The sequence below is a fragment of the Phalaenopsis equestris genome, unplaced genomic scaffold, assembly GCF_001263595.1.
Source record: "Phalaenopsis equestris unplaced genomic scaffold, ASM126359v1 Scaffold000840, whole genome shotgun sequence".
Classification (NCBI taxonomy): domain Eukaryota; kingdom Viridiplantae; phylum Streptophyta; class Magnoliopsida; order Asparagales; family Orchidaceae; genus Phalaenopsis; species Phalaenopsis equestris.
The window spans coordinates 3,080,500-3,093,097 of NW_018165280.1; the positions used below are offsets into that span (position 1 = coordinate 3,080,500).

General features: G+C 35.6%; 1 protein-coding gene across 4 annotated transcripts in view; it reads left to right on the forward strand.

Moving 5' to 3' along the window:
- The window catches only part of LOC110031716 (probable plastidic glucose transporter 1), a gene marked incomplete at its 5' end in the record, with an annotated part of 71,371 nt that extends 64,810 nt beyond the window's left edge, over nucleotides 1-6,561 (forward strand). For 3 of the 4 annotated variants that reach the window (XM_020735070.1, XM_020735069.1, XM_020735071.1), the window contains 1 exon segment: nucleotides 5,965-6,050. Coding sequence is in view for 3 of the 4 variants with exons in the window: in XM_020735069.1 (XP_020590728.1) it covers nucleotides 5,965-5,972 (8 nt within the window). 4 annotated transcript variants of the gene reach the window in all.
- Between the last annotated feature and the right edge of the window lie 6,037 nt (nucleotides 6,562-12,598).

Here is a 12,598-nt window from a genome sequence, read left to right on the forward strand (position 1 = left end):
TGAACTTTTATGTTTTTTTATAAGCAATTTGATATATACTAATACATGTTTCAATAACTTTTTTTCTAAATGATTATACACTAATTTTCTTTATGCATTTATCTTTAACTTTATTTTTACTTTATATTCTTTATATATATTTTTATTTATGTGAGGATCACCGTCAATAAAACCTCACACACACTTGGTCGATATTTTCCCGTGAGTTCTTGTCGGCACAACAGTTAGCGATTTACACATCATAATTGCCTAGGGGGAAGCCTTTTACTTGCTTTGACCGATATTATTCCGTTGACGCAACGGTTAACAATGTAAACATCACAATTATCTGGGGAGATCAACCCTGGTCTACTTGCCCCTTACCAATTGTATATATTTGTTCATCTTCGTTTATCTTGTTCAAATGTTTAAAAACTAAAAATAATATGAAAGCTACTTAATGTTTTATTTAAAGATAACTCAGGAGTAATCACACTTCTAAATTACAATAATCTAAGGAAAAATTTTAATATGCATGTTGGTCTATAAGAAATCTTATAACATGTTGAACTTTTATGTTTTTTTATAAGCAATTTGATATATACTAATACATGTTTCAATAACTTTTTTTCTAAATGATTATACACTAATTTTCTTTATGCATTTATCTTTAACTTTATTTTTACTTTATATTCTTTATATATATTTTTATTTATGTGAGGATCACCGTCAATAAAACCTCACACACACTTGGTCGATATTTTCCCGTGAGTTCTTGTCGGCACAACAGTTAGCGATTTACACATCATAATTGCCTAGGGGGAAACCTCTTACTTGCTTTGACCGATATTATTCCGTTGACGCAGCGGTTAACAATGTAAACATCACAATTATCTAGGGAGATCAACCCTGGTCTACTTGCCCCTTACCGATATTATTTTGTCGGCGCAACGGTTAGTGATCTAATAATCACAATTGTTTATGGTGGTAGAAAAACAATACGAACGCTGGATTACTAGTGTCCCTTGTCTTTACCATTAATGAGTGAAATCCTATTCTAAACAAATATATACAAGCATTCATATATAAGTTATTTCATTCTTCATACATACATTATTCTAAAATATTTCTATGCAATTTACTAACATGCATATTTTTCTATTGTGCAATTATTCATCATTCATACCTTTTACATCATTCATATATCTATCCCATGCATCTCTTATATCATGCTTATATTTTCAACATATCTATCTTAGTGTATATTTTACATATAATATCTATCTAAATATCATGCATATCATGCACATCTTTTATAATTTTCCAGTCATACATAATTTTTCTATCTAACAATATGAAGACTTTACTGCAATATAAATCTAATTGAACTAAAGTATACATGTAAATCAACATACCTTTTGAAATAAAGATAATTACTAAAATTTAAAAATATAATTACTCACTTTAGTTGTCATGCTAAAGCTTTAATATTCAATAGTTAGCTGGCAGTTGCGGTGATTTTTATATTGAGCTCAATAATTTATAAAATATCATATTAAATTTTAAGATTTAAGTGATTTTCATAAATGCAATTATTCTTTTGAAATTACCATAGGATTCTTTATTTGAAATTTCTGGAGCTGTCCTATGGCGATCTTCTATACGCTTGCCTCAAATTTGTCGCCTCAGGTAAATAACATGAAACCTATAAATATCTTAAAATTTTATACATTTTCGGCTCATAAAGTAATTAAACCCAAAAAGTAACATTCTTACCTCTAACATTCTTACCTCAAAATAGGCTTATCAACACAAATCCATCTTTACAAAGCTGCCAAATTTACTTTTTATCAACTCCAACCACACCTCTCCTACATTGATATCGCCTAGAAATCTTATGGAAGCTCACAAAAGAATTTTGATACTTCGGACACACAATCAGCGCCTCTGATGGCTACAGAAAAGGAAAAATACATGAAAAATGGCAAAAAGTCAAAATCAAAGGGTGAGGAAGAAAAAGAAAGCTTCAAATATCGTGAAAGAGGGATTTATGCTTACAAAAATTGCCACAGAGCCCTAAATTGCAGGTTGCGGTTTTCCCAGGGCTGCTCGATTTGTCTCTGATCGTGGCCCTTACATTGTAGCAAGGCTTGCTGCTTTGCTGGCCGCGAGTGGAAAGAACAGGGAGTGGTCGCGAGAGAGGAGGGGTAGAGGAGAAGAATTTGGGAGAGAAGGGAAGTACTTTGAATCTTATTAGCAGCCTTAAGCGACCGAACAACGAGATTAAAATGCGTGGGGGTCGGTTGTGAACAATGGATTTGAGGATTAAGGGATAATTACATAGGCATGAATTAGGTTAATTAATTTAATAAAACTTATAGCTTTCAAATTTTATATCTCTCAATCCGTCTTAATTTACATACAACGCTTTATGGAATTTGATCAATTTCTTGTGTCTTTCGATCAAATTCTGGGATATGAAAACTTCGAGGTACTTTGTCTGTCGTAAAAAAAAAGTTATCCGATTTCTCAAAAATTGATTATTTCACCATGAATTTACTCAAAATAGAGTTGAAAGACTCACGATTATTTTCGGTCTGAAGAACCTTAATTGGAGTTTTGAATTGAGTTAAAACAAATGTGTAGATGTTTTGGAAGGCGACAACAACCTCCGATTTGTCTTTTAAAATGTAGACCTACATCATTCCAATGTGGGCATCAATTAAAGTCAGAAACCACCGTTTATTGAGGTACCTGAAAATGCGAGAGGGTCCCGATATGTCACTCTGAATGAGGAAGAAAGTAGCGGAAGGTGTGCAAATGTGGGGCGGGTAATGGGTCCAATCATGCTTGACTAACCGACATGTTTCACAATTGAAGTTAGGAAAGTTTTTTTAGAAAACATCAAAGGATATTAGTTTTTTAAATATTGAAAACTAGGATAACCCAAAAGACAATGCAACAATGCAATATTTGATGAATCGAGATACTCTACAACTCCTGAGTAGTGTGTCCTCACTCTCCGTGCTTTTCACTTGGAAGTAGTAGAGTGCAGCTATCATTTTAACAGTTCCAATCATTCTCTGTGAACAATGATCCGGAAAAACACTAACATCATAAGAGAAATTAGTAACGTAATCAATATCATTTGTCAACTTGTTGACAAATAATAAGTAACATTGCAACAGGGAACATGTGAAACAGACTTCAGAGCTAGACCGGTCGTTACTACAACCGACCATTTACCATCATTATAACTATAGGATTCATCGACAATTTTGACAGTAGCTTTTCCAGAGCACGGATAGTAAGTCGTGAAAGCTTTCGAGCATCTTGCCATGTGATCCGTGGCACTTGAATCAATAATCCATGAACTAGAGGAGGAATAAAACGTGAGAATCATAGGAAGAGTACCTTGTCGGACGTGGGAGGTCGACGGACCTGCAGTTGATTGGCTCCAAGAAGTTTGATCAACTGCTCCATCTGGTTTTTCAGGGATTCAGAGGATTCTGGTATTTTTGAAATGGGAGTCGGTTAAGCCGTGGTAGACTTGGAAGTCGCCGTGAGACCCTTGGTAAGAGAGGATTTGGCCGAAGATTTGTTTGTTTGTTTACTGTGAAATTTCCAACACTTGTCGTGAGCGTGGTTGGGGGTATGCCAGTAATCACAGCATGGATGAGGGTTGAGCACTATTTGAGATCAAGGTGGACAATTCGACTAAAGGAGTAGAAGTGTCGAGCATGACAAGTCTCCTGCTCTCTTCCCAACAAATTTCAGTGAAAGAAGCACGAGCTGAAGGATTCCGACCAAGAGTACGAACCCGGACTTCATCAAGATCTTTGTTGAGGCTTGTCAGGAATTACAACATGTGATATTTTTCTATAATTTTCTAAAAAAGAGAAAAGTCTGTCAATGATTTCCCAGTGTAGTTATAGTACAGATAACATTCCATCCAAACTGTAAGCGGGTAATTGTAGTATTGGGTCACTGTTTTTGATCGCTGAAGTGCCTCTCAGATCTTCTTTGTACCTCATAGAGTTGGCTGGAGTTTAGTCCGTCCGAATAGGTATCACGAGCCGCCATCCAGAGGGTACTAGCGAACGAGAGGAACATATATGAACGGCCAATCGACAATTTCATGGAGTTAATCAACCACGACATGACCATAGAGTTCTCCACTTCTCAAACTCCATGTGTCGGATCAGTCTTTGGAGGTTCACAGATCGTACCAGTGAGATAACGAAATTTCCCGAGTCCTTTAATGAACAAAGACACCGCTTGGGACCATTGGAGAAAGTTACTGTCATTTAGTTTATGAGTCGTGATCAAGAAGTTCATGCTGCTTTTTGGTCCTCCGGTTTGTAGGGGAACGGTGGTTGGATTCGATCCTCCGGTAGAATCCAGAACACTTTCGGAAATTGGCTCATTGTTGCAGGAGTCTGCCATGATTTCGACCAAGTCAGTGGCTGGGATTCTGAGATATCGACTGATTTGTAAGTCACCGGCAGGCGGATAACTGCAGAGAAGATGTAAGAAGGCTGCAGGAAGGATGTAGGAAAGCTGCAGAAGGCTGCAGGGAAGTTACAAGAAGACAGCAGGAAGGATGCAGGAGAGTTGTAGGGAAGCCAGCTAAAATTGCGGGGAAGGCCGGACTGCTGCAGGAGAGAACTGATGTCGGGAAAAAAAGGGAAAAAAAGGCAAAGATGCTGGAGAAATGCAGGGAAGGCTGGACTGCTGCAGGAGAGAACCGATGCCGGGAAAAAAGGGAGGACCCACAGAAGAATCTGTCCCTGCTGGGAGGAACCCGACAGCTGTGCAAGACCTGTTGTAGAGGAGACCGGTGGGTGTAGGGGAAATCAGTTGCTGCAGGAGAGACCAGCGGCTGTAGGAGACAGTAAGAGGAGGTTGGCAGCTGTAGGAGACAGTCGAAGGAGGCCGGCGGTTGCTGCAGAGGCATTTGGTGGCTTGGTTCTGGGGGTTAGAACCCGACTCTAATACAATGTTGAATTTTGAAATAGAATAGCTTAATGTTATTGATAGAACAATGGGTATTTAAACGCAATCATTATAGACATAATAAACAAAATAAATAAAACAGGATAAAACAAATAGAAAATTCATAATGAGGGAATAAAAACTAATAATACATAATAACGGCTAGAGATTGCCGTTATAAATCTGATAGTCTTAGTTGTTGCTGTTGTTGTTTTTCTTTTTAGCAACTTCTCTGGAATGTCATTTATGCTAGGTGTGTTGTAGCACAAATATGCTTATCTTTGGAGTTCTTGAAGAAACAGTAATTGTTATTACAAAAGATTCATTGATACTTAATAGCTCTCTTTTATTTAAGGGATCTAATACTAATGATGATTTTTCTTTTTTGAAGAATGATGCTAACTTTTGTATCACACAAAACAATGCAACTTTACTAAGTGAAGCTGAAGTTGCCACAACAACTTTCAGAAAAATCTGAAAGGTTACTCTCCTGTGTATTTCGGTGACAAAGCAGGATGAAGATGCCCACGTATTATAGAACTGTTTGCAGAAAGCTTACTGCATAAATCAATATTTTGATTTAAGGGCTTAAAAAACATGAAAGAACGGAAGTTTTTTAGTGGAATTGAAATTTTCATATTGATAATTTACTTCAAAGATTGTAGGTTTCTTGAATTCACCAAATGTTTTGTCACCTATTACATCCAGTACTTTCTTTAAGATGGCTTCAAGTCAATGTCGCTAGGATAGGACAATTTGAACATTCTCTATATTCATTCATCCACCTAAATGCTTTTAATTAATCACACCTATTCAATGCACTAGAAATTTGAAAAGTCATGAAAGAGAAATCTCATATGTAAAATTAGCTTTCTTTTATTTAGCAGTTAGCTGAAAGTAGGTAATATTCTATTCGCAGAGTTATCCTCCCTGATAACGATGAGTTCTAGCCCTCCCATTCTCACTCTTCAACTATTTTATTTATTACAGATCTTTAACTTCTTGGTGGGACTGTATTTCCTTGAACTAGTGGAGAAATTTGGAGTAGCAGCTGTGTATGGTGTATTTGGTGCTGTTTCCATCTGTTCAGCAATTTTTGCTGCCTGTTTCATAGTTGAAACAAAGGGACGTTCGCTTGAGGAAATTGAATTGTCACTTAATTCCCCTATGCAAAGCAGAGGCCAGTGATCGCAACCACTAACTTTTAACAGTTTTACTAGAGAAGTTTTTGTGGTTGTATACTTGGAATGCTTTCTTGCTATAAAAATGCATCAAAGGAAACGGTAAGTTCCATTCTATACCATGTTCAAGCTGCCTTTACGTTGAAACTCAAGTTTGCCCATAACAAGCTACCATGTCCAGGCATTTTTCACTGATGGTCAGTTTTCCAAGATCAAATCAAAGCCCTGGAACAAATTGCTGATATGACAACAGATGAATTGTTCATGATCTCAAATCCTGTTTTTATTTTATTTTTTTCTTTTATTGCTTTTTTGTTGTTTTAGATAACTTCCGACACATTTCACAGGTAATTGTATTGAAAGGTATCCTTTTAAGCTATATAGTTTGGGATATTAATCGTTTTTATTTGTTTCTGTTTTTCAATCTTATTCAATAAAGACATAAGTTTATTTATTTTCTCTAGCATTGTATCTGAGGGGTTACACCTACATGCCTTTAAATAACTTGTCGCCAACTGCTCACTCCCCACCTCCTCCGTCCCTCCCTCCCTCCCTCCCTCCCTCTCTCTCTCACACACGAGGAATTATTGCGTACGGACACCGCATGCATCTCTGTATGCGGTGCCCGATCCTGACCGTAGATCACGGTGATCTACGGTCAGGATTATTTCCATTTAAAAAAAAAAGAAAAAAAAATTCAGTGGGACCCACCGAAATACATCGGGACCGTAGATCAGGTGATCTACGGTCCGGATCGGTCACCGCACGCAAGCACGCATTTTTCCTCACACACACCTATTATTGGGTTTAATTGCCAAATGTTTTATCAAATTTATGAGATTGGCCATATTGACACCTCGTTTATTGTTAAGCTTAATTTATCTTATGTATTCTATTTCTATCAATCAAGACAAGTTTCTTTTGTAGATGGATGTGATCTTGCTGAAATTGTGTATATAGAGAAATCTTATTTTGTTAAGGGGGTGACTGAGGTTTGTAAATATAGTCATTTATTGCCTAAAATAAAATTGTTAAGTTTGGTTTCGTAAGATTTGTCAAGTTCTTGCTAAGGTTAGCTTTGAAGTAATACTATGCATCACTTCATCTTTGTTGGAAATACTTCATATTGGTTTGTTATCTTAGCAATATATATTGATGACATTTTACTCAAAAACCCATTCTGTTTGTTGAATTAGATATATGATTTGTTTTTGTAGTAAATCAACACATGCAAATATTTAAAAAGGACCTTTGGAAAAGTAGTTTTTCAATCCTCAAGTATGTTAAGTAATCTTTTAGATGTTGCTACACATTAAAATTGAGCACTTAAATGTCAACTATTCTGTGATGATTATAGTAGCTCAATAGAAGATAAATGTGAACCTTAGAATATTATTTATTTATGAGGAGCATATATTTTATGTGTGAACTTATGTGAGTAAAAATCCATACAAAAGAATTTTTTTTCTCTATCCACCAATAGCATTATATTGTTGTAGTAATGTTTTCTACATCACCAACAATGTTAAACTTATTAAACATGTTGAATTAGATTTTTGCTTCAGTCATGTTGTAACATTTATTAAATTGGTACTCATACTTTTAAGATTTGAAGGAGTGCCAAACTTTTATTAAAACGCTTAAATTACATGTCTTCGATCATTGAGTAGAAGTTTGAAGCTATATATATATACTCTAATTTGAAGGGGAGTATTGATCTATTAGTGGATCTTATTAGATGCAAAATGCAGGTTCTTCACCATTGCTACATGATTTGGGACTAATCTATGATTGATAGCATAATAATGCTTAAGATGAATTATTTAAAGGATAAATTTCAATGGTTGTTGGGCCCCATTGTGTTATAACAGAAAATAATAATAATAATTATTATTATTATAATTATAATGAGTGTCATGGTTAGAACATTGCAATGAATCATAACATATGTTCTTTCACAGATATCTTCACTCGAGGAAGAGCTAGCGAGAGATAAGGGGAGAGATCGAGAGAGGAAACTGTCGTGCCGAACTGTGTGAGAGAAGAAGGAAGAAGAAAGTTGTGGCTATTGTGTTGTGTCGAACAGTTTGAGAGAAAAAGGGAGAAAAAGAAAAAGAAGTTTGTGCGTCTCTTACTTGGTTCGACATCCTACCTATGTTGAAGGGAAGCGACATTATCGAGGATTTACGGTGTTGGACAAGTCACAGTTGAAGCTAGGAAGAAGAAGAAAAGCGTGTGTCCTATTGGGGCTAGCCGAAGTCGGAGGAATAAGAAGGAAGAGGTGACTTGTGGCTCTGTCGTGAGGAAGTTCAAGAGGTCTCCCTACTGATCTCTGTGTGCAGCTAGAAGTCGAGCCCTAGTTGAATGGCTTTGGCATTGTGCTTGCGTAGACAAAGAGAAAGGAGGTTTGTGAGCCTCGTGTGTAAAAAGGTCCCTATTACTGCTGCTACTGAGCTCATGCGAGGGTTATGGCAGTCGTTCGAGGCCTCAAGGTAAGTTTAAGATGTTTATGAGTGTGAATTTAATTAATTAATGTGCTATAATAAAATTACTTGAAATAGCCATAATAAGTGGAAGATTGTGATGCCAAGGAGAAGGAAGTTGACTCGTACGTGAAATTGGGCTTTTATGTGTGAACTGTAAGAATCAAATCTTCTGGGTATTTAATGTTTTATGATGTAAATTTGCTTAAATTGAAATTATTAGTTTACTTACTAGTGTTAATGACACATTTATATTAAGCAGATATAAAAAGTAGCAAATTAGAGGCCGAATCAGTTAAAGTTGTAAAAGGAAAAGGGGAGTTTTGTGCATGGAAGCAAATCAAACTTTTAAGGTGAGAAGTTGTGTAACTACTTATGTGTCATTTTAGTTGTATGTCATTAGATATATTAAGTATTTCTTCTAAGAATAAGATTCTTATCAAATTTAGGATACCTTCAAGTATGATGGTAATCATGTTATGATGAGACATTTTTAAATTTAAGGTTTTAATGAAATGAACTGTATTTTCATTTGAACAATCTTGCACAGCATAACATAAAAATTTATTGCATATTAAATTATAATTACTCACTGAATCATACTTGCGATTGTAATTAATATTTTCTTTCAAGAGAAAGAAAGTTTTAGCTTGATATGTCTGGTAATAAATACTTGGTTTACAAGAGGACTGCAGCTAATATGTGCATGTATGATATGTTTGTAATTTATTTTTGTATTATTTCTTTAGGATAAACCTATCTGGTTGTGTGGATTGAAAATTTACTTGCAGATTTTCTATCATTGTTAGATGATTTAAATTTCCTGATTGTACATCTGGATTATTAACAGCTTTTTGTATATATTGAAAGTTTTTAAAATGTGAATAGTTGGCTGCTAACATTATTCGACCGCAGTACTCGCCTTAGTTAATTTTAAGCAATGGGTCGGGTCATGACAAAAGTGATATCAAAACAATTAGGTTTGATCATGATTTAAAAGTATCATTAAGATGATTATTTTAATTCACAAGTAATATTGATAAAGAATCAAGTTGTATTTAATTTTAATATTTCTTATATTATTTTAATAATATGAAAATTCAGGTGGACAAAGCTAGAGATGATATTGTAGAAGTTGATGCAACCACGCAGATTACTGTGAATACTGATGCATTTACTGAGATGATGATTGCAGTAACATAGTTGATTAAAAGCTCTCAGGCTCAAGTAAGTTCTAGCGGAGGAGCTCAGATGGATAAATTCTTAGAAGAATTTTATGATATGAGATCATATCTCTTTTCTATAGTTGGAGGTTTGGTGGATATTTAAAATTAGTTGTTGAGGATAGAGAAAATCTTAGATGGGTTTTCTTGTCCTCTAGAGAGGATGGTTACTCTGGCTACATTTTCTCTGGAGGGAGAAGCTAAGAGATGGTGGCATGGATAGTTGCAAGTGAAATTTGGTATTATAGCAAGTCACATGATTTAATGAGGTGAGTTTGTGACCACCTTTAGAGACTGGTTCGTACCATTGTCTGCCTAGAGATAGATGCATGAGAAGTTTATTCGGTTACTATAGGGTGATCGCTCAATAATAGAGTACAAGGTAGAATTCACCATGCTCTCTAGGTATGCACCTCAGTTGATTCCTAATGCAGTGGAGAAGTGCCACTGATTTTTGTTTGGGTTCAGAGTTGTGATTAGTCTGTCATTGATTCCTCTTGGAATCGATGATTACTTTATTCTCATGGAGAGAGTTAGGAGGATTGAGCTGGATCTAGAGTCTTCTTAGAAGAGGAGGGTCATTCAGAAGAGAAGAAATTTAAAGGGATACAAGTTTCCTCAGGGTTCTCGGAGCATGCAGTCCTTTCAGTCAGTTATTACAAGTACTAAGAAGGCTAAATCCGACAACGTTGGCACTCAATTTGAAGTGAAAAAGTGTGACAAGTGTGGAAGGTCTCACTAAGGTCAGTGTCTATTTGGATCCAACACTTGTTTTTGGTGTCGCCAGGCATGACATATGATGAAGAATTGCCAAAATTGTGTCAGAAGACCTCAAAAATTCGAGGGGCAGTACTCCACCACCTCAGAGGAGCCATGGTAGAGTGAGGGCACCTGAATCTTTAGGGTCAGTGCCAACTATAGGTCAACCTCAGCAGAATTAGCCCATAGTATATGCTCTTTCACAGCAGAAAACTAAGGACTCTTCTGACGTTATCGTGAGTATGTTTCTCTTAACAATTTTAACCAGTGCACTTTAAGCATCATAGGATTCATGTCACGTCATACTTAAAACAAGTAAGAATTTAAGTATTAATAACCTAACTTTAAATGATTAAAGCGATGGTTTAATGATATGTATTATATATCTTCAGAGTAGATCGATAAGATTATTATTTGATTTAGGAGCATCACACCCATTTATAGCTGATGAACTGGATAAAATGATGTGAATAAATATCATTTCAATGCTTTTGATACTCTCAGTTAGAATGTCAAATGGTGTTTTATTGAAATTGATCAATCATGTGAGGTGGTGCTTATGATTGGTGAAAAGAGATTTAATCTCAACTTATTATGTTGCCCTTGATGGAATTCGATGTGATTCTAGGTATGGATTGAATGTTTGAAAACTATCACTATTGATTGTAATAAGAAGACTATCAAGATAAATGTACATGATGGGGCAGAAGTTAAATTTTTATATGATAGAGGGTTCATCTATGATAATTACATGCTTGAAGATTTACAAATTGTTGAATAGTGGAAGTTAAGGTTTTCTTGCTCAAGTAGTAGATACTTCTAAGAAAGTACAATCTTTGAGTGATATTCTGGTGTTAAGAGGATATCCAAAAGTGTTCCTTAATGACTTAACAGGGCTTCCACCAGCGCGTAAGATTGATTTCAGTATTGAGCTCTTACCAAAGTCTTGAGCTTGTATCCAAGGCAATCTACAGAATGACAGCTAAGGAGTTGCAAGAACTGAAGGGCCAACTGCAAGAGTTACTTGATAAGGGTTTTATCAGACCAAACACCTCACCATGGGGAGCTCTGGTATTATTTGTAAAGAAGAATAATGGGAACTTCAGGATGTGTATTGACTACATAGAGTTGAATAAACTCATAGTTAAAAATAAATATCCACTGCTAATGACTGACGAATTTTCAAAGATTGGTCTAAGGTAAGACTATCACCAACTGAGGATTAGAGAAAAAGACATTGCGAAGGCTGCTTTAAAGGACCAAATATGGGCACAATGAATTTGTGGTGATGCCATTTGGACTGACAAATACTTTTGCAATTTTCATGGACCCAAGGAATAGGGTATTTAGGCAATTTTTGGATATTTTTTGTGTTTGTGTTTAGATATGATATTTTGGTGTGTTCAAGAGATGATGTCAATCATGCATATCATTTAAATGCCATGCGATAAGTTTTGAAGGAGAATACACTTTATGCCAAATTTTTTAAATGTGAAATTTGGTTTAAAAATTTGACTTTTCCTTGGCATGTTATCAATGGAGACGACATATTTGTGGATCAAAATAAGGTTAAGGCGATTGCAGATTGGCCAAGGCCTACTACTATCACTTTTGTTAGGAGTTTTCTAGGTCTTGCTGGTTATTACAAAAGGTTTGTTGAAGGGTTTTCACAGATTGTTATGCCAATATCAATGTTGACTCAAAAAAGGGTGAAGTTCGAATGGTCAAATTGTTGTGAGGAGGCTTTTAAGAAGCTAAAGACTTACTTAATGTCTACTCCAATTTTGGTCGTTCTTTTAGGTTTTGATGGGTTTTAAATTTTCAGTGATGCAACTTTGAGGTGTTTGGGATGTGTGCTTGTGCACATGGTACGGTCATTGCATATGCATCACGACAATTGAAGAATTATGAAAGGAATTATCTTACGCATGATTTGGAGTTTGTTGCAGTTGTATTTGCACTCAAGATTTTTAGGCAT